The 24,379-nt window shown below is 43.1% G+C and overlaps 1 protein-coding gene across 1 annotated transcript in view; it reads left to right on the top strand.

Moving 5' to 3' along the window:
* DNAH12 (dynein axonemal heavy chain 12) overlaps positions 1–24,379 on the top strand; it is a 937,015-nt gene that overhangs the window by 158,564 nt on the left and 754,072 nt on the right. The window contains exons 15-17 of the mRNA XM_069206470.1: positions 1,383–1,517; positions 2,615–2,808; positions 7,131–7,374. Coding sequence (XP_069062571.1) covers positions 1,383–1,517; positions 2,615–2,808; positions 7,131–7,374 — 573 coding nt within the window. The remainder of the gene's footprint in view (positions 1–1,382; positions 1,518–2,614; positions 2,809–7,130; positions 7,375–24,379) is intronic.

The raw sequence follows: 24,379 nt of genomic DNA, 5'->3' as shown, positions 1-24,379 counted from the left end.
AGGGCGAGTAATTCAAATCCATTTCAGAACAGTATGTTCTTTTTTTCCTTCTAGTTTTTAGATGAGAATCATAATGCTGACACATGTTTCAATTATGCAGCTAATGACAGAAGAAACACTAAACGTTAATATGATTTAAAATAACGACATGAGTGACTTTCTTGATTATGCTGCTATTACCGACATAAACGTGTAACGTGACCTGCGTGTCAGTCTTACACATTGGGGCATTCCAAAAGATATGCTGAAAGATATCTTTGAAATCTTAAGAAAACATTTTATCTAAATCACCAGAGTGAAACACGAGTTGGCTGTATGAGTCTAACCTAAGAAGTTAAATGTAAAGGAGAAAAAATGCACTTTACTAATTTGAGTTGTGTTTTTAGTTAGTTACTGGTTTGAATTGGATTTTAATCACGCATTCTGCTATTTTATTATCAGTCATATAGTAAGGTTCCTACATTTTTCCATCTATACCGCAATTCTGTGTTGTAGGGTCACACCAAGTAGAATAAAAAACAACACCCAGAACCTATATGACCTCAGCTTTTCTTGACATGAGGGTAGTTCCTTCCTTCTCAGACAGTGCGAGATCCTTTCTTGAGTAAGCCTAGCAGAAACTTGATTTTTTTTGTTTTATTTTTTAATTTACAGTGAAAATGTATTTCACATGGTCAACCTTTTCCCATTACCCGTGCAGAACCTGGAGCTCCTTACTTTTGCTGAACTAGATTCCTGTTCGCCTCCAGGGTCCCAAAACACCTGAGAAATGTTTGTGAAGACTACCAGGCATGGGGGGTATGAGGATATTCAGTAGGGTTTGCATTTCCAGACACATGTAGTGCCCCTTTCACGCTCCTTCACCTAAACATAGCACTACAGAGAATCTGACACTCCGGGTTGTCCACAAATAGCAATTTCCACCTGAAGGTGCAAATGTCCACTCATCCTGAGTCTGTAAATTAAGTGATCAGTCCTACTTAGAAATGGAAAAAGGTGTTAGGCCCATACAATTTAGAAAATAAATGGCCATCCTCTTATTTAGGGATTCAGATATCTATTTGGAAAACATCCGTTGATAAAATGATATTCTATTAAGTGCCCCGTACATTATTTTCACTCGCAATGGGAAGGTATTGATGTTATTACTTACATTATTCAACATTTGAATTCGTAATGAGATCTAGAGCAGCTTCAATTAATGGTGAGCACTTTCCCCTTATGTAATCATTTTATTCATTGCTGGCCCTTCTAATGTTGTTGTTCTATTGTCTTTTTGGGTTTAGGATTACAGCATCATCTTTTAATATCAAGTAACATGAATGATGGCCTTACACGTATTTCATTTCTTTATTTCACCTTTAAAAAAAATCTTTTTTCAGTTGTTTGAGGAAGCTAAACGCAAAGGAGAAATGGAACTCACGGGCAAAAAAGAAAAACTAATGATGGAACTGGAAAAGCTGTCCCGCCGAATGGAAGAATTTGCAGAATGTTCTGAACTGGACATGATGCAGCAGGTTTTAGACATTAGTATTCTATACTTTTTCGATGAGCATTACAATATATACTGGTTCCTGAATGTGCTATGGTCCATATTTCTTCTTACACGCGCTCTCCCTCTATACAATTTATACAAGGCTCCGTTGCAGTTAAATACCAACGCTAACATGTAGATTATTACATTTACCTCAAATACTCACATGTTTAAATGGGTAAAGGTGATTTTTATTTTTGTATAAAGCATTTTATTGGGATGTATAAAATTGAACAGAAAAAAAAGCAGAAGTTTGCAATCATGCTGACAATACCATGTTACACCAGCCAGTTCTCTAACACACACTTCCCCCACAATATTAATTTATGATCACATATTCCTTTGATAATGTAGTCTTTTTCTTAAGTTAGACCTGATTTCATCGTTCTAAATCTCGTTATTGTTAGCTGTTGGCTTGAATAGTAAATACCTTCACTTCAAATACAGTGATGTTGGCCCTGGCAGAACAATGCTCGACAGCTGTGAATCTACCTCTCTAGATATTTCTGTTGTATTTGACCTGCTTTGTGAGCAGAGCTCTTGAGGAATTGCCATATCAAACAAAGTGACCAACAGAGTAGAGAGTGTTGGCAACAAACATGACCTAGGGCCACCCAATTCCAATTCACTGTGACGCCCTGCAAATTAAACACGACTCAATAAGTTAGATCACTCCAAATATTACTGTTAAAAGGCTACAGATCTATTTGGCATGAGAGCTTGCACCATGAGTAGCAAATCTAAGGGGTCAAAATCACAGTACCACGAAACTCTGGCGATCACCAGTAAGATTTTAGACCCTTAGGCCAATCAGACTTCCAAAAGTGTCTATGTAGTCATGCTGCATGCATCCACTTGTGTCTTGAGGATCTGTGTCCTCCTCAGACCTGTTCTTTTGGCATATGCATCTTTCCTTTTCTCTTTTCACCACTAAGTCTAACCGTCTGACTCTGCGAACAGTGCTGATTTGGGCCTGTTAACTGAAGATGTGTGCCTGCCTTTAAACCTACAAACAAATGTTATTTAGTAAAAATCTAAAATGATCCTCCATTAAAGGGCTGCCCTTTGATTTGATTACAGTACAATAATGACGTGAGAACAATGCAAAAACGTATACAAGAAGCAGAGGAGACAATGGCATTTATTAATAAAGAAGAAGCTCTCTATAAACAGGAACTGAGCACCTACCCTGAGCTGGATTTTATCAAAGTTAACATTGAGCCCTATCATAAGGTTTTTGGACTGATTTACAAATGGCAAAGGACGGAAAAACGGTAAGTGCAACCTTAGCCTTCGATTACTAGATAAACACAGGGATAACTATGTAGTAGTGTTCCCCAGGGTGTGTGGTATTTGCTGCGTCAGTTAGTTATTTTAACAGTTTATGTGATTATTACAGCTAAAAGAACAAGCATGGGCAAAGCCAATGGGTTTCGCTTTGCCAATGTTGTGTGTATTTGACAAGGTTGGAGGCTTTTAAATATGCATGCATTGCAAAGGCCAGAGTGGAGAATATCAATGTAAAATGTATGAAAAGACTGTTACTATGCTTAAAAGATGGCCGCTGTGTTATGTGATGAAATATGAGTCACATCATCATATTATGCCACAAAACACAGCAGCCACTTTAAAAGCATAGAAAACATGTTTTTATACTTTCAAGAGGGCCACCTCATGTGACCCACTGTGATGATGCAACATTGTAGCCATCTTGCAAGTGTAGAAAACAGTTTTTTATATTGTTGTTTTGACCCACACAGTGTGGCCACGTAACTCATGATGCAAAACACATCATAGCCACTATCTTTCACATCTTTAAATTACAGAAGAACAATGTTTTCTATACCTTTAAGATGACTGGTTGGTATTATTGACTTTCTGTGGTGAGGGGAGAACACAGCATCTAGGGTACAGGCTCCCATCTGGTTTTACGGTGCACCGTAGAGGAGCATTGGGAAGGAGAGTGATAGGGAAGAGACGGAATGGGGTAGCAAGGGAAAGAGCGCAAGTGCCCTTAGAAGAACAAGACATGAACTTCCATGGGATGTAAAAATAAACTAGTTCCATGACATCAGCAGTGGAAGAATATAGCTTATCTAGGCGCAAAACAAACACAGAATAGGAAGGAAAGCCATCCAACAAAGAGCAAGGAAGTGAGAGTGACAATTAACCTATCTAAACAAGAGGAATTGGTGCTATAAAACTAATTCTGTGTAGTATTGTACACAATGTTGTGTGTGACAAACAGCTTCAACAAAAAAGGTGCAACATTGTTGTGTTATTCACATTTTGCTTCTGCCCACCACAGCATACAGCATGGGGCAATGGGTCAGCCCATTAAACCACTGGTTAACTTCACTTTGAGTGACAGGATTTTGCTCTTTCACAACAAGCACATCTGCACACAAGGTAGTTCCCGTAAGTGCCAGTGTATATGTTTTTACTTTATAATCACTTTAGCATTATCTTTGTCTTTAGAGTCTGATGTTTTAGCAGGAAGCTTTTCATGTGAGAACAGGGCACATTCCTGCTTTATTAGATCTCATGTCCTGCTAATGCTGTTGTAAATTACTTTCAGAGTGGCCTTGTTTACATGAATGCTGCTTTTTCACATGAGTACACATGAACTCTGAATTGAAGCTAACCAGTGTGCTCGGTCAATCTTGCCAACCCTAGCTCTCTTTCTTTCTTTCTTTCTTTCATTTTTAATTGCTTTTCTTTCATTCCTTCTTGTTTTCTTTCATTCCTTCTTGTTTTCCTGCCTATTTTCTTTCTCTTTCATTTTCATTTTCATCCTTTCTTTCATTCCTTCCACCTTTCGTTTTTACTAAGACTGGTAAGCAGTACCCAGGGCACAGCCAAGAGTCAGTAACCAACAGTATCTGTCCGAAAAGGTTGGGTATGACCAGGGCAAAAAGGAGGACTTTCCTACATTTTCCTTCATTCTTACTATCTTTCTCAAAAAAGCCAATGTAGACCAATTGGCTTTTTTTAGGTTTGTGTTAGCCATTACCTTTTGATTCAACTAAATTATGTGTATAAAATACTTATAGTGGTTTTCAGCCAATGTTTCATTTAGATTGATGAGGGCCGGGCAGCAATACATTTTTACAAAAAAGCATGACAAAACAGACCAAGGATTACAAAAAGACTGGGTACAACACCAAACCTATTGGCTTTGCCACTGTGTGTTCTCACCTGTGGGCCCTCAACAGCCTTCTATTAGCTGGCCACCGGCTAATCTAAAAAGTGGAGTCTACAGAATGTAAAAGTGAACATGGCTTACATAGCCCTGTTTGCTTTCTCTTCCTGCTACTGCCTTTTTGAACTGTAAGATCAAAGGTAGGAAGATCAGTGTCAGGTACTGAATGGCAAGCCATGGGTAACAACTGCTACTACTGATGGACACCCATGGAAAAGGTGTTTTGAGTAAACATCTGTGGATTTTGCTGTGATAATTTAAAAGTACTAAGTAAAGCTTTGTTGTATTTGTAGCCACTCTTCTTCGAACTGTGGGGTAATTTACCCCCCACCCTCGAATTCAGTGGTTGCACCAGGCACAGTACTAGCCCTTACGTATTTCTAGGAAAAACTGGTATATGCTTGTACACTGGTATATTTGAATATTTTTGAAGCCTCCAACTAGGTCTACATATATTGGATCAGATCTTACTTAGTAGCTGGCCTGGGGAGTAAATTTCAACATGTGCCATGCACCACATGCAGACTGACACTTTCACTTCAGACTTCCACTTTGATATTGTTTGGGGTCTCCTTATGCTCCTGTGTGGAGATGGGCATCACACTGGGGGGTTCCCCTTGACCATTGAGAGGTGTGTTTAAGGGCTCTTAGCCTTGGGGTAGATTGTGGATGAGTACCGTAGGATTGGTTGAGAGCAGTCGTTGATTTTACCCAACCCTCTTTGGGCTGTAAGCCATCCCATCAATGTGTGTACAATCCAGGGAGTGCTGCCTTGCAGTGCTGTAATGAAACCTGAGGGGTCCTCCCTCAAGATTCATGAAGAGGGACCCCCTTACGCTCCAGACCCATTCAGGAACTCTCATGTCAGGGGCCTGCGGTGGGCTATGGTTACACCACTGCTGCCATGGCCGCAGCTCCTGCCTCACACAGGAAATAAGTAGTGTCTCTCAAATTGTCACAGAATAGGCTATTAATGATCTATCTACTGTCCTATTTGGAGATGATGAGGGCCAATACAAACCAAGCGTTCGATAAATCCTTTTTGGTTTCTCTGACACTCCTGCTGGACTGTTATTTTGATGGTCCTTTTCTGAAATACAATTTATATATATTTTGGTTCTGCATACATAAATTATGTATTTGATGTTTTCAAAGTCTTTCAACTTACAGGTGTCTTTTCCTCTTTATTGTTTTCAGTCTCTAGGGTTCTTTGTGCCTCATTGTCAGAACAAAAGATCCAAAATATGTAAATAAAATGACTATAAACACCCCTTCACAAAGAGCAGTCTGTGTATTGATGTTCTTTTAAGGTACCATTCCATCTGAGGTTGCTTTGATAAGGCACATATTAGAGAATTTGAACTTTAGTGCCCTGTTCTGTGTTTTGCTGATGATGTGCTTATGGCTGTGACAGGGTAATAATTCAGACCTTATTAAGTTAGACTTGTCGGTTTCCATTAATATAATTAATTATATTGTGATGTTTTGACTCTGACGGGATGAAGCATTTATCAGTCTGATCATTTTGTAGTGTGTATGACCACTGACCCATAGACATCCCCCAAACACTTTGCACCCAAAACAGTTATACAAGTAACAGTACACTATGATAAGGACCAGGTTGAAGGTCGTGATCATGCAAGTAGCAGGTCACTAACCCAAAACAGGAAGGCTTAGAGGGAAGCAAACTATAGTAACTCTTAGATTAGTGCTCAAAAGATATTTATTGGTAGAGTCTTGTAGGTTCCAAAGAAAGTTCTTGGAGGTGAGTCTTGTAAGTATGTAAGAAATACTTTGAGTCCAATCTGAGTTTAATATGTATGGCTCCAATAAAAATAGGTCATAATTAACAACTCAACTGTAACTGTATATGTAGATCAAATTGGAAACATCCAGGGGGCCACAGTTAGGTCAGAGAAACGGAGTCTGAAAGGTAATCTGTAAGTGAGGTTAACTAAAAGCTCTAATATAGATCTAACAGTGAGACAGAACTCCTTACCAACCATGTACAACATTAGCAGATGACTTTATGGACCAATGGACGCATGACTGGCAGTGGCCTCGCAGTACTTAATCACAATGAACACATTGATCATATACTGTAGGTCACAACCAATCTACGAGTTGCACTCCATTCCAGAAGCATATAGGTTTCAGGAAAAATTGTGTTACAGTAAGTTACAAACTCCCAGAAGTGATGGGTGATTGAAGGCTTTCTCGTATGTTTGCTGTTTCCAACCATCCACGAACTAGAAACATTTGTGAACTATGTCAACATTTGTGATGGCCGTCTAGCTTAAAATAAAAATACCAAGGAGCTTGCATACAGGTAAATGTTTTCATTTCCCTGATTATTGTTTTCATTGTATATTGTCTTGATTTGTTTACTGCTAGGTGGATGGATGGAGCTTTTTTGGATTTGAATGGGGAAATCATGGAGGGTGAGGTAGATGAATTCTACAGGGAAATATACAAAATGCAAAGGTTCTTCCAACAAAAGCAGAAGAAAGCAGACCTAGAAAGGCAGAAAACAGGTCATCAGAGAACACTTACAGAAGAAAAACTGGACGAAGAAGTTAAAGAGAGTCGAACTGCTCAAATGTGTTCTATGGTGATGGACCAGATTAAAGAGTTTAAGGTAAAAAGGTAGAATGTAATGCAAGTCTTAACATATGTTTTAACATACATACCTTTTAGATTTCTTCAATAGTGCCATTGCTATATTTTTAAGTATGTGGTGTTTAATCATTTGGGTGTCTTTACCTTAAGCCATAATGGCCTGCTTTCAAGAGATTACTGTGGCACATTGATATGTTTCTGAAATCCTCTGTATGCTCCTGGTTCCAAATCCAGATTTAGATGTGTTTCAAGCGCCCGCTCAACAGACTTTAGATCCTGAATACTGGATCCTGGATCGAAGTACAGGGCATGCCACTCGATTGGTTTAATTGCAGGAACATTGTTCTTGAACATCAGAGTCTCTTCAGATTATTATGTTCCTGAATTTTGTCATATAATTAAAGACTCATACATATATGACATGGAACTCGGAGGACCTCAATATTGCAATAAAGTAGTAGTATTTTTCAATTGATATTTTTGGTGTTCTAAGGAGGAGTCTATTAGGCCTTTAGACATTCTTTAACTGATATCTAAATGCCCTTAACAAGTTGTACCTACTTTGGTATTCTTGCAATACACCTTCAACTTTCATTTTTAGTTGCATTTATGTCAGAAGCACATCTCACTGGGAGATCTAGTTTTCTTCCAGAAGCACAATTATGGTCAGTTGTTTGTTGTGGTACATTATACATCACATGATCCATTAACATCGTCAAATTAGTGACAAATAAAACCATTGTTTAGTATCCACATGTATAACATTTACTCATTCCCATCTCACTGCAACCTGGTAACTCTTTAAGGGAGTTCTTGATGCAGGTTTGGACTTGACATCCAAGTGATGCAATTTTGTATTCAGTTAAAAAGTTGCAGTAGACATACATTTCCTGAAGGATTGCTTCTCTTCGTCCAAAACACACAGTACTCAGTGTATTTGTGTAGGGAAGCACACATGTTCCTCAGTGATAGAGCTGACTACCTCATGCTAGAAAATGTGTATGTGGTGCCATTTCCTAATTGGGTGATAAAATCTTGTTTCATTCCAACTACTCCTCAGGCGGCCATGTGATTCTTATGTGGCAAATTGTGCAACAATTTGCATGAATAAGAAAACGTATGCAGAATCTTAAATTAAAGACATTTTGATTTCTGTTTTTTGTAGATATTGCTCATGTGTCGGGTTTGTCAGATGCAGTACTATCTGAGCCAGAGCTTACTTTGTAAAATGATAAGTGCTGGTGCCCAAAGTTTTTCTCAGATGCCCACAGCTTATCCAGATGAATGTTGGGGTTGCCAAATATCAGGGCTGAGTAATCTGGATTCTCCAGTTTTGAATCTTTTATAGGTGCACATGCTTGCCCATTGTTGATGTGGAGTCCCACATTATTTATAATTAGCAGTGTATAACAAAGCACTGAATAATAAAGTCAAACCTTGTTAGATTTTATACCAATCCACATCCTTTTAGGTAAAACCAACCTTTAGCCAATCAAGAGAACCCTCTGCCTAATTCCTCTCCTCCAGAGTCACCACACCTCAGATTTCTAACTGCATGATTGTGAAAGGGAGTTCCTTGAGCTCTGCTCAGTTTTACTGGAAAACTGTTACTGTCAGCTTCAGTTGAACTCTATCCCATCTACACAAGATTTAACACCGCCTGTACCTTATTCTGACAGACATTCAACATGTCAGAGGGATTCAAAAATGACTTATTTAGGCCCTGTATGCCTTGTGGCAAGGAGAGGATTGTTTCCTAAGGACTGCAAATATTGCAGAACGTTTTCTCTCAAGAAACTAAAAGTTATGGTTTCAAAAGTGAAAACGACAGAAACTCAAGTCTCCAGTGAGAAAGGATCACTGACTCTAGACAAAAAGAAAACTTGAAGAAAGATAGACATGGTAAGGAGTTGGGTGAAAAGCCACCTAAGATGTTATTAAAAGGGACAGAAAAAAGAAAGACCGACAAAGGTCCGAATCAGAAGAAGTCGAGTTATACAACAACTCCAGGATCCTCCAAACAAAAGCAATCATGGTCAGAACCTTCCACTCCTTTCAAACCTCTTTAGCTTTTGCAGATATCAAGAAGTGTACCTAAGATTCTCTTCACAGATCACCCATATCAAAGGTAAAACCGTCAACCAGTACTTAATTTGTAAACAAATAAGTTCCAGGGCCCTTTTCAGAAGGCCACTGCAGCTTGCACCATCTATTGCCCCACAAGCATTGCCGATGACAGTACCATTAGTACTAACCATCACACTCATACAAGTGTGACAACTCAGACTTAAAATATACATTACAAATAACTAATGTCTTCCGCCCAAGCTATTCTTGTAGCTTTGTGTGGCAGGTGTTAGTGATTTTAATGTATGTGTAATTATTAAACGGCTCCTGTTGTGCTCCTCATAAAATTAGATAAACAGGTCCACCATGTGTCAGACTGCTATGAGAGCCGATGTTGACAATAACGTGCAGGTGCTGAGCACGGGAAACCACTGGCTATAATTAAGCACTGCTGTCAATGAGACTGTCAGTGGCACCGTTGACGGCTATGATGTCTACATTACATGAAATCTACTACCACTGTATCAACTGCATCTTCAACATCAAGATTGATCTCAACTATGTTTTCATCATCAACAAGACTGTCTGCAGATGCATAGTCATTGAGACAGAGGACGGCTGCTCCATCATCTACACCATCCACGGACAATCTGTCGGCGCAATTGTCGACAACCGCAATATTGATGGAGGAGCAGGTGGGGTGCAAAGGGGTGACTTTAACTGATCTAAAGAGACATAAGTCGCCAGGCCACCTTGCGGGTGTCCATACTTCGCTTTCCTCTTTGCAGGGATGATGAAGCACAAATAACCCTGCAAGTGGAATGGTTCATCCAGCCAAGTTTCCTGCATTAGTATAATGTCAAAAGTGCTGATGTACTGGATGAAGTCGGGGTCAAGAGCTTTGGTCAATGGCTACACCAATGACAACCATGGTTGTAACCTCAAAGTCAACTTCATCACTAGGCCTGTGGATGGCCATTACTAAACCCCTAATAGGACCTGAACAAACCTCACCAAACAAGGTTTCCCCTTTGCCACCAGTAGTAAAGTAAGTAAAATATATTGTTTAGTTACTTAAACCATAACAAAGATGAAAAAGAGGCTAACACTTTTAAAAAATACATTTGTGAAGTTACTAAGTCATCATCGAGGGACTATGCACATTGTCCAGTCGTTTCGATTTGCCCTCCATAGGAGCTCATCTTAAAACATAGTAGAGTATTGCTACTTAAGATTTTGCTTGCTCTATTGTGAGTAGAGCATCGCTTAATGCCATTATAGTCCATTGTCATGCACTGAGCTGTGAGCTATCCTCTGTGAATCACAGGGAGGATGGTGCTGATTTATTAAATCTTGTTTTTGTGACACTTGCAATAGAAACTTCACCAAAGCACAGTTCAACTGCAGGTCCCCAGGTGCAAAGCACGCCATCACTACTTGCCTCCGTATGCCTTTTTCGTTAAATCTTTAGCAGGGATTTTGTCCTAGTGGAAGATGATTGCATGAGCAGAGGACATGGAGGAGGTCTTCCGTGTCCTCACCACACAGGCGGCAGATAGAGTTGGTTATGTCCCTCAGCCAGGGGGCCGCATTTAAAGCAAGTGGTAGGAGATCAAGTCGATACTTTAAGAATTGATCCTTTATTTGTTTCGAGAAGCCCTGGCCTAGGTATGACTGGTGTCAAAGACGTGTAAGTGTGCAAAGTCATCCATGCATTAGACCTCTGTGAGAAGGCTGCTTTGTCCTCCAGTAGTGACTGAAGCCTAAGTGATTTCCCAGCTGCTTTTTTGAAGGCGTTGTTGTGGGATTGGGGTCCTCCAAAGGTCGGTGAGCCCGGTCTTCTTAAGTGAATCATCTAAATGGATTCTGAAAGTGGAGGTGTTCTTACGTTGAAGCTCTTGCCACATATGGTAGTTAAGAGTGCCCAGGGAGGCACCCCGGGCTTTGCTCCAGAACTTTATGTAGGCAATGTGTTGAGCCAGGGATTGGTTCAGTAGACCAAACTCCAGGCTCAGTTGGGTAAGGTAGGTGAATCTGGGGATGTTAAAGATCGTCCGGTTAACTTTGCTCACTGCGTAGTTTAAGATATCTGAATCCCTGCCTCTTTGTACTTCACTCCCGTATGTTATTGTGGGCAGGAGCTTAGCTTTTAGAACTTTTAAGAGGGGGATTAATGACGTCCCATTCAGATAGGTTTTTAGTTTTTTTAAAGATAGTGCTATGGCTAGACTTTTCCCATTAGGCTTTTCCTTTGATGCACAAAGTTCACCGATTTGTCAATAACGACTCCAAGATATTTATACTTGTCTGTTTGAACAAATCATGTCTTGCCCCAAAACCAAGCTCTCGAGGTTGCCTTTGATCTAATTGACAGTATACGTGTTTTGCCAAAGGTTGCTGTCAAGGCAGTAGTGGCTGAGTGGTGTTTAGTAGTCTATGAAGGCCCATTTCCGTATGGCTCATCAGTACGAGTTTGTCAGCATACATGAGGCATGGTAATTCAAGGTCCCCAATTTTTGGAGGGTGTAAGTTTGTGAAGGTGAGTGAACCCACTAAGGGGGTTATTCTAACTTTGGAGGAGGTGTTAATCCGTCCCAAAAGTGACGGAAAAGTGACGGATTTACCACCAGCGGTATTACGAGTCCATTATATCCTATGGAACTCGTAATACGGCTGGTGGTATATCCGTCACTTTACCGTCACTTTTGGGACGGATTAACACTCCTCCAAAGTTAGAATAACCCCCTAAGTCTGCTAAATATAGGTTGAACAGTGTGGGGGCCAAATCGCAACCCTGTTTTAGACCTTTGGTAGTAGGGATCCGCCTTGAGAGATGAGTGCCTGTGCCCAATTTTATCTGGACCCATGTGTCTGTATGAAGGGCTATTATCAGGCGTAGGAATGGATGTGGAAGCCCCCAGGTTTCAAGCTACTTCCACTGCAGATTCCTGTCCACATGGTCTAACACAGCCTTGAAGTCAACAAAGCATGGATGGAGCTGACGTTTCAGTGTTATAGTTTTGTCAGTTAAAAGGGCAATGGCCATGAGGTTCGTGATCGTGCCAGTATGTTTGGAGAATCCTGTTTGAGTCGTGGGGATTATTCCCTTTTCAGTAGACCATGCAAGCAGATGATCCAATACCAGGCCTGCAAAGAACTTTGCGTCATTGTCAATTAAGGCAATCAGACGATAGCTATCGGGGAGCGACCTGTCCCCAGTTTTAAAGATGGGGGAGATTATGGACCCCTTCTAGGACTGCGGAATCGTTCCGGTCAAAACTATTTCCAGGTAGAGAGGTTCACAAATCTTTTCCCAGAAGGGTCTATTGTACTTGAAGACTGCAGGTGGGAGTCCCTTTGGTCCCGGGACGCCTTCTCTCCGGCTCTTGGCTATCTGATTTGTTATAGTGACTGAGTCAGTGAGTAATGTGAGCATACTCTTTAACAAGGGCCTGTGTGGAAGAAGAGTTCCTGGCAAAGTCGTGCTTTGTCTGACCATGCTAAGTGATGTCGGGCCACTGAAATGGACTCCAAGATGTTTGGCCCAGACAGCTTCTGGTATATGCGATGTAATGACACCATGATATGGATGTGTGAGGTTGCATATTGTGTACCAGAAGTGTGCGCTGTTGTTACACCTTGCATCCGAGTGTAGCCTGGCCCACAAGTCTTCACAATAGCTCCTATTGATTGCCCATTGGAGCTTATTCTGTGACTGTTTGTGGTGCCTTAGGATTGTCAAAAGGTCTGGATTGCCTGGGCTGCCATGGAGACGCCTTATACTGGAGTAGATTTTTTTGTTTGCATCTCGCAGTGCTGTCCTGTGGACTTGTGCCAAGTGAGTTACGGCTGCAGGAAGTAGCAGTCGCCTGTTAGTAATTGGTTCCGCAAAAATTCCACTAAGCCGTGTTGTGAGTTGTTCCCATTTCTGCACTTTGCTGTCGTTATTTGTTTCTAGTTCCAGTGCGAGATCGATTGCTGCTTCGATGACATGATCAATGTTTGATTGCCCACATTTGACACTTTTACAGTCTGTGGTGAAAGTGGTAATGTGTGCAATATTCTTTTTCTCCATTTTGGTTATCCCCAGGATGATGGATAATTCCTGTGGGCAATGGTCGCTCTCTCTCCTGTTGCCTAGATGGTAAGAGGCTACTTGCTTGAATAGTGGAAGGGAAACAAACGTATAGTCAGTTGTGGTAGGGGCTGTGGTTGAAAAATATGATGCTGCTGGAGGCGAGTCCTCAGTAAATCTGCCATTCAGGGCTCTTAGCTGTAACAATTCTAAGCCATTCAGCAAGGTCCTGCTGTTCTTTGTGGGACGGTCGTATTTATTGGCCCCTTGTATGGGATGGTCCCAAGCGCTGGAAAGGGCAGTTGCGGTTTCATCTTTTGAGGAACCTAATAGATGGAAATTGATGATGTCAGCCACGTCGGCTATGACGCCTCTGCTTATGTAGTTCTAGAGTAGAGCCACTAGATTATTAGCATCACTGAGTTTAAGTTTGGGGTGAAGTTAGGTGTCTACGAGAACTATATCTGCTGTGGGCGCACACGTCGTGGCAGTATGTGACACAATATTGATGGAGAAGCAGGTGGGGTGCAAAGGGGTGACTCTAACTGTTAGTTCTAAAGAGACATAAGTCGCCAGGCCACCTTGCGGGTGTCCATACTTCGCTTTCCTGTTTGCAGGGATGATGAAGCACAAATAACCCTGCAAGTTGAATGGTTCATCCAGCCAAGTTTCCTGCATTAGTATAATGTCAAAAGTGCTGATGTACTGGATGAAGTCGGGGTCAAGAGCTTTGGAAAGGAGGCCGTTTACGTTCCATGAGCACATGTGGAGGATCTCCTTTGACGATGTAGAGCCCAGCTTTTTGTCTGAGGTTTGTCACCCTTGCCTATTGCAGTTGCCCCGAGCGCTCCTAAGTATGGAGCGTGTTTCCTTGCACTGGGGGCCTGATTCAAAGGCAGGATCTAAAGGAGTTGGGTAGCCAACCTCACAGTGCGTTTAATACTGATAGCCCAGTGTTCGAAGGTTGTGCTTTCTCCTAGGATTGTTTGGGCGATTAGGTTTGTCTTACATGTGGCTTTAGTGGATTCAGGAGCAGTGGTGTTAGTTGGGTGGAGAAATTCTACTGCTAGGAGATCAGTTGAATTGAGGCTGCTTGTGGTGGGAATATGTGAAAGTAGCTGAAGAATATTCCCCCTGTTCAAAATATCACCAGATCTCTTAGATTTGTAGTGAGGATGAAAAAGTAATGAGTTGGTGGTTGAGGGATCTGGTCGAGTTTTGAGTTTCTGCAGCAGATGCAGAGGGTTCCCTGGGGGGGGGGGGGGGGGGAGTCTCCTCCCAGATTCCAGCAGTTGTTTGGCCTGTTGGTTGTAGAGTTCCCCACTTGTGCGCAATGTGTGGGGCTAGGAGGTATAATAGTTGCTCCCAGGACCTGTGGAGGAGGGGCCATTAGTTGGACTGGGGAGGGAATGGGGGAAGTTGCTTGTGTAAGTTGTCTGTGACTTCTGGAAGATGAAGACTGGAGTTCCCTAGTGATGCCCACCCCTTCTGCAGGCCAGGGGTGGTCGCTTTTGGCAGCGTTCTTCTGCTTGGTGGCCAAATTCGAGGATGGGACCACAGAGATTGTTGTTAGACCAGGTGACCCGGGAGACATAGCTTCATTGGAGGCCCAGATGTCGGGTATTGTTTGGGGGCCACTTCCGGGATGGCTTCTTTCCCTGCGATTCGCTTCTTACGGCCTTTCCTCCACTGAGTACGTCTTTGCTTGGCATTGAGTTTCACCGTGGCATTGCCATCCCCAGGACTGCCAGTTGAGAGTATATCCCTTGAAGGTTCGGGTACGTTTACTGTTGGGGACAGATTGCAAGAGTTTGCTATTGCAGGAGTCTCCTGGATGGGGCCATTTGCCCTGTCATCGCTATTTGTTCTTAGGCCAATGGTTGTGGTCTTGAGTGGACCCAAGTGAATCTTTCCCAAGACTTGTGTGGAAAGGGCAGATGAGGGATGCAAGTGTGGGTGCTGACTGGAGGCTCCCATCTTTAGAGATGTTGGTTAGCATCAAAGGTAATGTGGCTAGTTTGTCTATTATGGGTCCTCATGAGCAGCTTGTGGAAAGGCTCATGGAGTTATCTTGTGACTGCACAAAGAGGGATTTGAGGTTGCCTAATTTTTCATCAATGCCTGCTACGAATACTGCCAAGGTGTTGAGCAGAGTTAGCTGTATGACCATTTTGTCCAATTGATAGTGGAGTGCTTCAAATAGAAGCTGCATGGTGTTAAGCAGGGAGGCCCAGGTGCCATCCGTATGTGGATTGAAACGGTTTGTAGCAGGGTCCTGTCCAGTTGTTGATGTGGCGCTTGCGTCTGTGCTTGCTCTAGTCCCTGCACCGTCATTGGGAGACGGTTGACTAAGAGGTGGAATGGCCACGTTGTTCCTTGCTTCGTCATCTGGAGACTGCTGGCTGGGTTCTGAAGTAAGTCGAGTGGCAGAAGGGGAATCTTGGGAGTATGCAAAAAGCATATCTTCCCACTCTTGAGTGTTTAGGTAGAATAGAATTTCTTTGTCCGCCCCTGTGTTGAGGCCCTCTGTTTTTGTATTTGCTGGAAGAGATGAAGGGGAGGGGGGCCTGAGATCAATCATTTGTTGCGGTTCCCTGACAAGCAGCATCAGGGGTCATCAAAGGTATAGCCAGAGCATCTGTGGGCAGCTGTCCTATCTTGTTGATAAAGTCATGCTACGCCGCTTTCACTCCATGGAGCGCTAGATTAATTTGGTGGGCTGCGCTCTGTTGGGGGGAAGCCCACCATGAATTCTCTGGAGTCTGCCTTGGCTCCTCATGCACCTCTGCCCTGTGGAATTGTGCAGGTTGCCCTAAAGGTGTCAAGGTTGTACTAGCTGGGGAAGGCTGAGCAGTTGTGACAGAGTTGTTTCATGATGGAGACCTTTCTGCTGTGTTTGTAAGGATCAACAAAATTAATGGTGGCTGTAACCCTTGTGTGTGTCTAGCCCGGGGTGGGAGGGTCCAAATGAAGGGGACCAGGAGGCCTGTTTAGCCTGTTTAGCTGCGAGAGCCCTTGGGGGGGCAGAATGGACGAAAGGGCGGTCAGGGGCAAGGCGGGGCAAGGCGGGGCAGTCCGACCAGCACCAACCCTCCTTGCTGCCCTCTCCCCTCTACCTGACTCTGCCTGCTTTTTGGCACCACCGGGTGCCTGACCGGGGTGGGGGGGCTTGGGAGGAGCTGAGGGCTCAGAGGTCTGGGGGGCGCAGGCGGCAAGACGCGAGGCAAGACACAAGGCTCGGGTGCGGAGTGGGTTTTCCCAGCCACAAGACCGTGACAAGAAAGGCAGGAGAGCGAGTTAGTGGGGGATGGGGAGGGCAGAACCGAGTGGGGGGAGCCGGGTGGGAGGAACCAGGGGGGCATGAGGGAGAGATGGTGCAGATGCCGATAGCAGCAGGACGGCAAGCCAGGCAGTGGAGGCGAGTGAGTGAAGCCTCCGCCTGGCCGGTCCTGCTCGCTCTGCAACCACAGGCCTCAAACACTACCGCGTCCACACAACCAGCCTCAGCCCGGCCCAACCAGCCTGACCCTGACACCTCTCATACCCCCTGCCCCTGCACACTGCACGCTGCTGCAACCACCTCCTCCTCCTTACCACCTCCTCACCTCTCCGCGCCAGCACCAGTGCTTCGCGCTGCCTCATGCTGCCCCTCAGCCCCCTCACCTACCTCCGCCTCCTCTCCTGTCCTGTCCCGCTCCTCACACTCCTCGCTCAGCGGCTCTGGTTTCCGTTTCAGACAGAAACCTCCTTGCGTCACCCGTAACACGGCTCACGAAAGGAATAGTGACTTGACCAGTCTGGACCAACCTGAATTAAAAACACTCAATATGCCAAAGGCCGACACGTAAGCTTGAAGACGTCATCGGATAGTCAAGAATTAAGGCCATGTATATAGAAGCCATCAGGGCTAACTATCCCTACATTGAAGCAAGGCAGCTCCCAGACCCACCAGTATGCCTTCTAGAAATATAAGTTCCAGACAAGGAGGATGATGATGATGGGCCTTTTGGGGCTGCAAGTAGCTCATCATAGCTGCATGTAAAATGCCAGGATACAGATGAGGAATATAATGTAAGAAATTAGGTTAATGGTTGACTGGGGAGGGAGCCCTGGTCAATCAGCCACCACAATTCTTGTCAGGGTATGGCACACGCAAACCCCAAATTAACCTGTGCTCAATACCCTGGTAGCTTGGCACAGAGCAGTCAGACTTAACATAGAAGCAATGTGTAAAGTATTTGTGCAACACTTCAAACAGTAACACAGTGAAAACACACTGCAAAATGATCCTACAACAGAGTTAGAAAAATAGAGCAGTGTGTAATAAATACAACAAGACCAAATGACAAAAATCTAATTAGTAGGACCGGAGATAATGAATTTTAAAGTTTTTAGGGAAAATAACCCCAGAATGCATAATTTGTCAACTGTGGATATCTGGTCGCGCCAGACTGGGAAAAAGTAAAAAGTTCAGACTAACTGCAATGGAGCGCAGGCCGGCTACAGGGACCCAGTTAGACCTGCTGAACAGAGTACCTTAAATCTTAGTTTGTGGAGCGTTACTTGGATCTGTGTCGAAGATGCATCGCACATCCGAGGCGATGCATCAGTTCCTACATGCAGTGAGGCTGCGGCGCGAGGTGGAATCCTGTTGATAAGGACATGTGATACAAAATACGGAGTTTTGAGGAGTATTATGTTGTTGTCCAGACTGCTGTCAATGAGAGACGGAAGGGCTTGAGCTGAGGATGCGCCATGTAGCAGCGGTTCCAAAGTTGATGCTGGCTGCAGTGAAAATTGAATGTATTTGCAACTGGTCCAGTCCATTCAGTAGCGGAGATGTGTCAGTTTTGCTTGGGGTTGCATAGCGCCGCAGAGGAGGTATGCCTGTTCTGCTGGATCCACAGAGGCAGGCAAAGCAATTTAAGCCAAATTCCAAGGGTCCAGGACTGGGGTGGCACCAATTGGCAGGGTAGACTCACAGATGACAGAGCCCAGGTGCAGATGCAAGGCTGTTGGAAGCCAGTTATGTCCCTGACGCATTGGATCACTGGTGGATACTATGGTCCAGAAATGTACTGAAGAGTTGGTGTCTTAGATCCAGTATTTATACCCCGTTGTGCCTTTGAAGTAGGAGAGATGCTTCTAGAGTTTTCCCTTTGAAAGCCCCAGGCATCCTTCTTCCCCTGTCCTGGCTCCAGACTGACTGCAAGGGGCGTGCAGCCCGTTGTGGGGAGGCAAGATACAACCTATTCAGATGTAAATGGAGATGTCCCCAGCTCCTCCTTTCCATCCTGGCAATGATAGTTGATCCAGGGACAAAGCCCCCTATTGTGCCTGGCTGTTTAGGAGGAATACACAAAGCACAACTGTCAGCTACACCCAGTCATGTGACCAGAGACAGTCTACAGACACTAAATGGGTAAGGCAGCAGAATGTCAACATTGTAAAAGTGGCATTTCCAGAATTGCAATTTAAAATCCAACTTCACCATAAAATAGGATTTTTTATTGTGATTCCAGAGACATCAAACATGAGCTGGTTACCTCTTCCCATTTGGAAATTACACTTATAAAATGTAATAAGGTAATTCCAATGTAATCCAATGGCAGAGGGAGGCCTTGTAGTAGTGTAAAACAAATGTAAGTATTTTTCACTACCAGGACATGTACTTAAACGTATGCCTTGGCCTTGTGGTTCTGTGTTTTCTTGCCAAGAATAAAAGGATCTGTGGTAAGTGTTCAAACAGACAACACAACCACGGTGTTTTATTTAAGCAAACAAGGAGAAACAAAATCACATCTACTGTCCAAGGATGCAGAAGACATTTGGAATTGGTGTTTACAACACAAGGTGTCCATGAAGTGGAGTATGTGGGAGGCAGGGAAAACTAGTGGGTGGATAGTATAAGCAGATTTTTAAGAGAATGCCATGAATGAGATTTGTCACAAATACAGCTTCCACAATATTCAACAAACTGAGAAAAACAACCTTAGACCTGTTTGCTACCTCACTCAATAGGAAATGACAATCTTATGCAAACAAATTCATGACCAAAGAGTATTAGGAGAAAGCCTTTCAAACTGCTTTAACTGGAATATTTGCCTATGCCTTTCCACCACCGCCTCTGGTCCCTCTGATTCTGATTCTGAACAAATTAAAGAGGATGCCATGTTGAATTATTCTAATAGCGCCGCCATAGCCAAGACAATTTTGGTACACAGAACTTATCCCAATGTCCGAACAGCCGCACATTCCACTCAAATCCGTCCAGGGATTACTCTGCATGAGAAATGAACAAGTAATGCACTCGAATCCGGAATCACTGTACTTAGCGACCTGGCTCTTGAACACAATGAGTTACACCAGATGAATATTTCACAACAGTGGAGAGACATATTTGCGAAAGTGTGAGCTGAATCCACAACCATACAAGGCAAAATGGTAAAGATTTTGCATTTGGTGTTCTTCAAATAACTGTCACCCTTTTTCATCAACATCGTCACAGTTATTATCATACCTATTCTGCTTAAGTTTTTCTGGCTTATCGCATAGTCTAATCAGTGTTCATCTGGCAGCAATGTCATGAGTCAGGAGTTCCTGCAATCAACAGTTCTTATGGTCAAACAGGCTTATTAAAGAATTTCAAATGGGCGATTTAGAGCTTACCCCTCCAATGGAAAAAAACACCAGTTACATGTCAGCTGAACATAGTCTTGGCACAATTGATACAAGGGCCTTTGAGCCCATATACAAGGCAGACATCAAATATCTTTCATGGAAGGACAGGGTTCATTTATGTACTAGCCCTCATTTCATACCTAAGGTACCAACAGATGCTCGCCTTCACAAATCTGTTGTCTTAAATAAATAATCCCAGTATCCTTCAAAGGAATCAGAAAGAGCTCCACGTTCTTTGGATGTTGAAAGGTGCTTGACATTTTGTATCAAAAGGACTAAAACTTCTAGACAATCTAATTAACTTCTGGTTGCCTTTGCATCTTCAAGAAAGGGATAAACTCTGTCACGAGGTAGCATAGCAATTTGGATATTAGCAGCTATTGCTGTTTGCCACAAAAAAGCAGGAAGGCTGCTCACAACTAAAGTACGTCCTAATTCAACAAGAAGTGTAGCAACCTCTACAGCTCTTTTGGTGGAGTATTATTACCTGACTGATGCAGGGCAGTCACATGGACAAATAGACATACATTTACTAGATACTTTTGTCTTGATTCCACTTCCAACCTAATTGCGGCAGTGGGTCAAGAAGCCCTTTGCAACTTATTTCAAAGAGGTGAGCTATTGTTATATATTTATATATTTAGTGGTGGTTGCCACTAGGTAGTTATAGTTAGGACCATGTTTCCATAGAGAAAAGCATTTTTGACTTGCCTATATCTTTGGCACTGTTTTACGAATTTTCACAAACTTTTCTCAAAAAAGTGTGCCTGTGATTCTTGTTGCGCATATAAAGTTTCAGGGTGATCCGTCAAGTGGGGGCCGAGAAAAAGGGGGGTCAAAAAAGTTGTTTCCTATGTTATTTCCCATAAGGCCCTTAGACATGATTACAGCCCGAACCAATGGACAGAATTACACCAAATTTGGCAGAAATCTAGCTTTCGGTACGCAGATTACACTTTCTCCTATTTGCTGTAAACCTGTTCAGTCGTTTTTGAGAAATTAAAGGAAAAATAAATGTGTTTATCTAGGGACGCAGATTGTTTGCGATGTATTTGCGAATAATGACGAACTCCTGCAGGGAAATGCGCAGCTCTGATTGGCGGCCAACACTTCAAAGCCATTAAACAATATGAAAAAAAGGAAATGGGGCCATGGTTGGGACACGCTGACCCCTAAGCTCTGGTGGTGGTATCCCAGAGAATACCCCCATCCCGGCTAAAAAGCTTTCTTTAAAAAAAAATGTGCCCCACATTTGTGGCAAAAAATCAAGCGTATGCTTGTTTCTGTGAGGCCCCCAGGTGGGCCAGTTTTCAAGGCAGTTACATTTTTATTACGGGGCTGCCACCTCCTTGGGGCTTTATGAAAATTAAATGCAAGGGGTGCTCTCAGCCCCCCTTCAGCTCCTGGGACCTCCACCTCCCCAGGGCAAATATTAAATAAAGAAAATGGGTTCCATTTTGGACCCCACAGCCCTGGGGTCTGTGGGGTCTCTCTAGGGCTAAATAGATTGTTGGAGGGGATTCAATGATGGCCCTGGGGACAGCAACCCCACAGGGCCAGCTCCTGCTATGTCCCGGTGAGCCCACCCCCGGAACATAGCTATTCGCTGTGGCTTGGTGGCAGATTTGACAGCTGCTGCCAAGCCACAGCAAACACTCTGCTTGCAGCAAGGGAGAGCTGTCAAACAGCTCTCCCTCGCTGCAAGCAGAAGTTTCCTCTGTCTCCCTACCCGCGGAGATGCATGCAGGGAGACAGAGGAAACTGCTGTAATGGAGAGGGAGCTGCTTTAGAAGCTCCCTCTATGTGACAGCAGTGCTGTCTTTCACAGGAGGTGGGGAGCCAGCTGGGACCGTGGGAGCCTTCAGGTGTCCCCCCACCAACCCCAACATTGTGACTAGGTGCCCTGGGGGGCACCCAGGTCACATGGCCTGGCCCTGGGGCCGAGAACGGCCCTGGGGAGGAGGGTCATGTGGCCCTCTCTCTTCCAAAGAATAAAAAATTAGGCCGTGCTTTGGTCCCGGAGGGCCAACAGCGGCCTTCCCCACAAAAAAGCTTAAATATTTAGTCCAGGCCCTGGGGGATGGGGTCCCCAGGGCTGAGATCGGCCTGGGGAGATGGGGCCATGTGGGGATGGGTTATTATAGAGGTTGGCCGCACGGACTGGCCTCAGGCCAGGCCCTGCGGCCAACCATTCTGCACTCGGCCAAAGGCCATGCGCAGCATATTGTTGGGTGGTTAGAGTGGTTGGCCACAGGGACTGGTCATAGGCCAGACTCTGCCAACCACAGCCATGCACGGCCATAGGCCGTGCGCTATGGTGGTTGGATTAACAAATAGTAATGAAAATTACTTTCCGTTATAAAATGTAGAAATTCACTGATAAAAACAAAAGTTATATGGACGTTATAATTAGGTTCACATTTTAAACTTACCAAACCGTAGAAGTTCACCAGTTATAGTAAGAGTTATTTCAAGTGACTATAACTCGTTCACTAAGGTAACTATAACTCTCTCCCTCACCATGCACTGATAATTTCCCCACAAATTATAGCACTCATGACATCTTTGATAACATCATTGATAATATCAATGTAATATTTGCAGTAAAATGTTTGATGAAAAAACTGTGAATTACGGGGTCCCGAGTTATAGTTACCTTAGGGCACGAGTTTATAATTACTTGAGATAACTCTAACTATGGTGATTTCTCTGGATTTTTATGTGTAAAGCATGAGTTTAGCTATAATGTCCTTATAATCTTTGGCTTTTTAAGTGAAGTTCTATGGTTCTTTTAATTCTATTTTCTAATAATAACGTCTCTGCAACCTTTGTTTTTTTCAATGAATAATATATATATATATATGTATTAACACACACAATATATTTATTTCACTAAAGAAAAAAAGGTTGCAGGGACGTTATAGTTAGGATCAAAATCTACACACACACAAGCATATTAGTTCAGTTGTTAGTTATTTCAAGCAACTATAACTCTTGCCGTAAGGTAACTATAACTTGTGCCTTCACCATGCACAGTTTTCAGATCAATAATTTAATCAAATGTTGCAACAATGTTATCAATTATGTCATAGACAATGCAATTACTAATGTAATATGTGGGGTAATTAGCAGTGCATGGAAATTGAACAAGTTATCGTTGCCTTAGGGCAAGAGTTACAGTTGCTTGAAATAACTCCAGAAGCTGAATTTCTGTGGTTTTGTGCGTGTAAATTCTGATCCTAACTATAACGTCTTTGTAACCTTTGTGTTTTATAGTGCATTTCTAAGGATTTTTCGATGCTAATTCCTAGCTCTAACGTCCCTGTAAAGTTTGTTTCTATGTTTTTATTTTTAAACCAACCCCTGCGTGCATCTAGCCACATGCCACGAGGGAAAAGCAAAGAGAAGGCACGCAGAAAACACAGAGGAAAAAGCAAGTAGAAAGCAGTGAGAACAAGTTAAAAGCAAGGAGAAAGCACTCAAAAACAGGGGAAAAAGCAAAGAGAAGGCAGGAGCAAGAGCGATGAAGCAGCATAGGGAGAGTAGGGTCTTTTTTTAAAAACATTTGCTGCAGATTCGCAAATCCACTGCAATTTTGCAGCAGGCATAAAAAAAAAAACTTTTGGTGTGGCTTGTTTGACAACACCTAAAGCTCCTCTAGCTTCTCTGTGATGCTAATACAGCTACGGGCTTTACCATATCAGCCTAGCAAGCACATATATCGATTGCATTATCAGTTGCATCTATGGGAAAGAGCCTTTCGGCTAAGTTTGTGCTTATTGAATGCCACAAAGAAACATACATGCATACAAACTTACTTACATATATGCAACTGGTAACATGACTGTGTGTTTGCACTACACGAATGTCAAAATAGTCAATAAAATATATTATCATAAGCAAAATGTAACATGCTTTTCTTCATCACAGAAACATATGCCCTGCTTTTCCCTGCCACATACTTCTCTCTGTGAACCCACTCAAGCCACAAGTTGCCATGGGTTATGGAATTTCAAACTCTTCAGTGGAATATGTAATTTAACATCCGCATGACGTATCCTTCCTCATTAGATAACCATACTTCGTAAGCTCCCACCATCTTGGGTTTGGATCGGGTAGTACTTATTCACAGCTTCATCAGCCCTGCCAGTACATTGCTTACCTGTAGGTGCTGAGTCTTCAGATTTGTGTTACAGCCGCT

Source organism: Pleurodeles waltl, chromosome 9 (assembly GCF_031143425.1).
Source record: "Pleurodeles waltl isolate 20211129_DDA chromosome 9, aPleWal1.hap1.20221129, whole genome shotgun sequence".
Classification (NCBI taxonomy): domain Eukaryota; kingdom Metazoa; phylum Chordata; class Amphibia; order Caudata; family Salamandridae; genus Pleurodeles; species Pleurodeles waltl.
The sequence above is the reverse complement of the archived record's forward strand: the minus strand, read 5'-3'. Positions and strand labels throughout refer to the sequence as shown.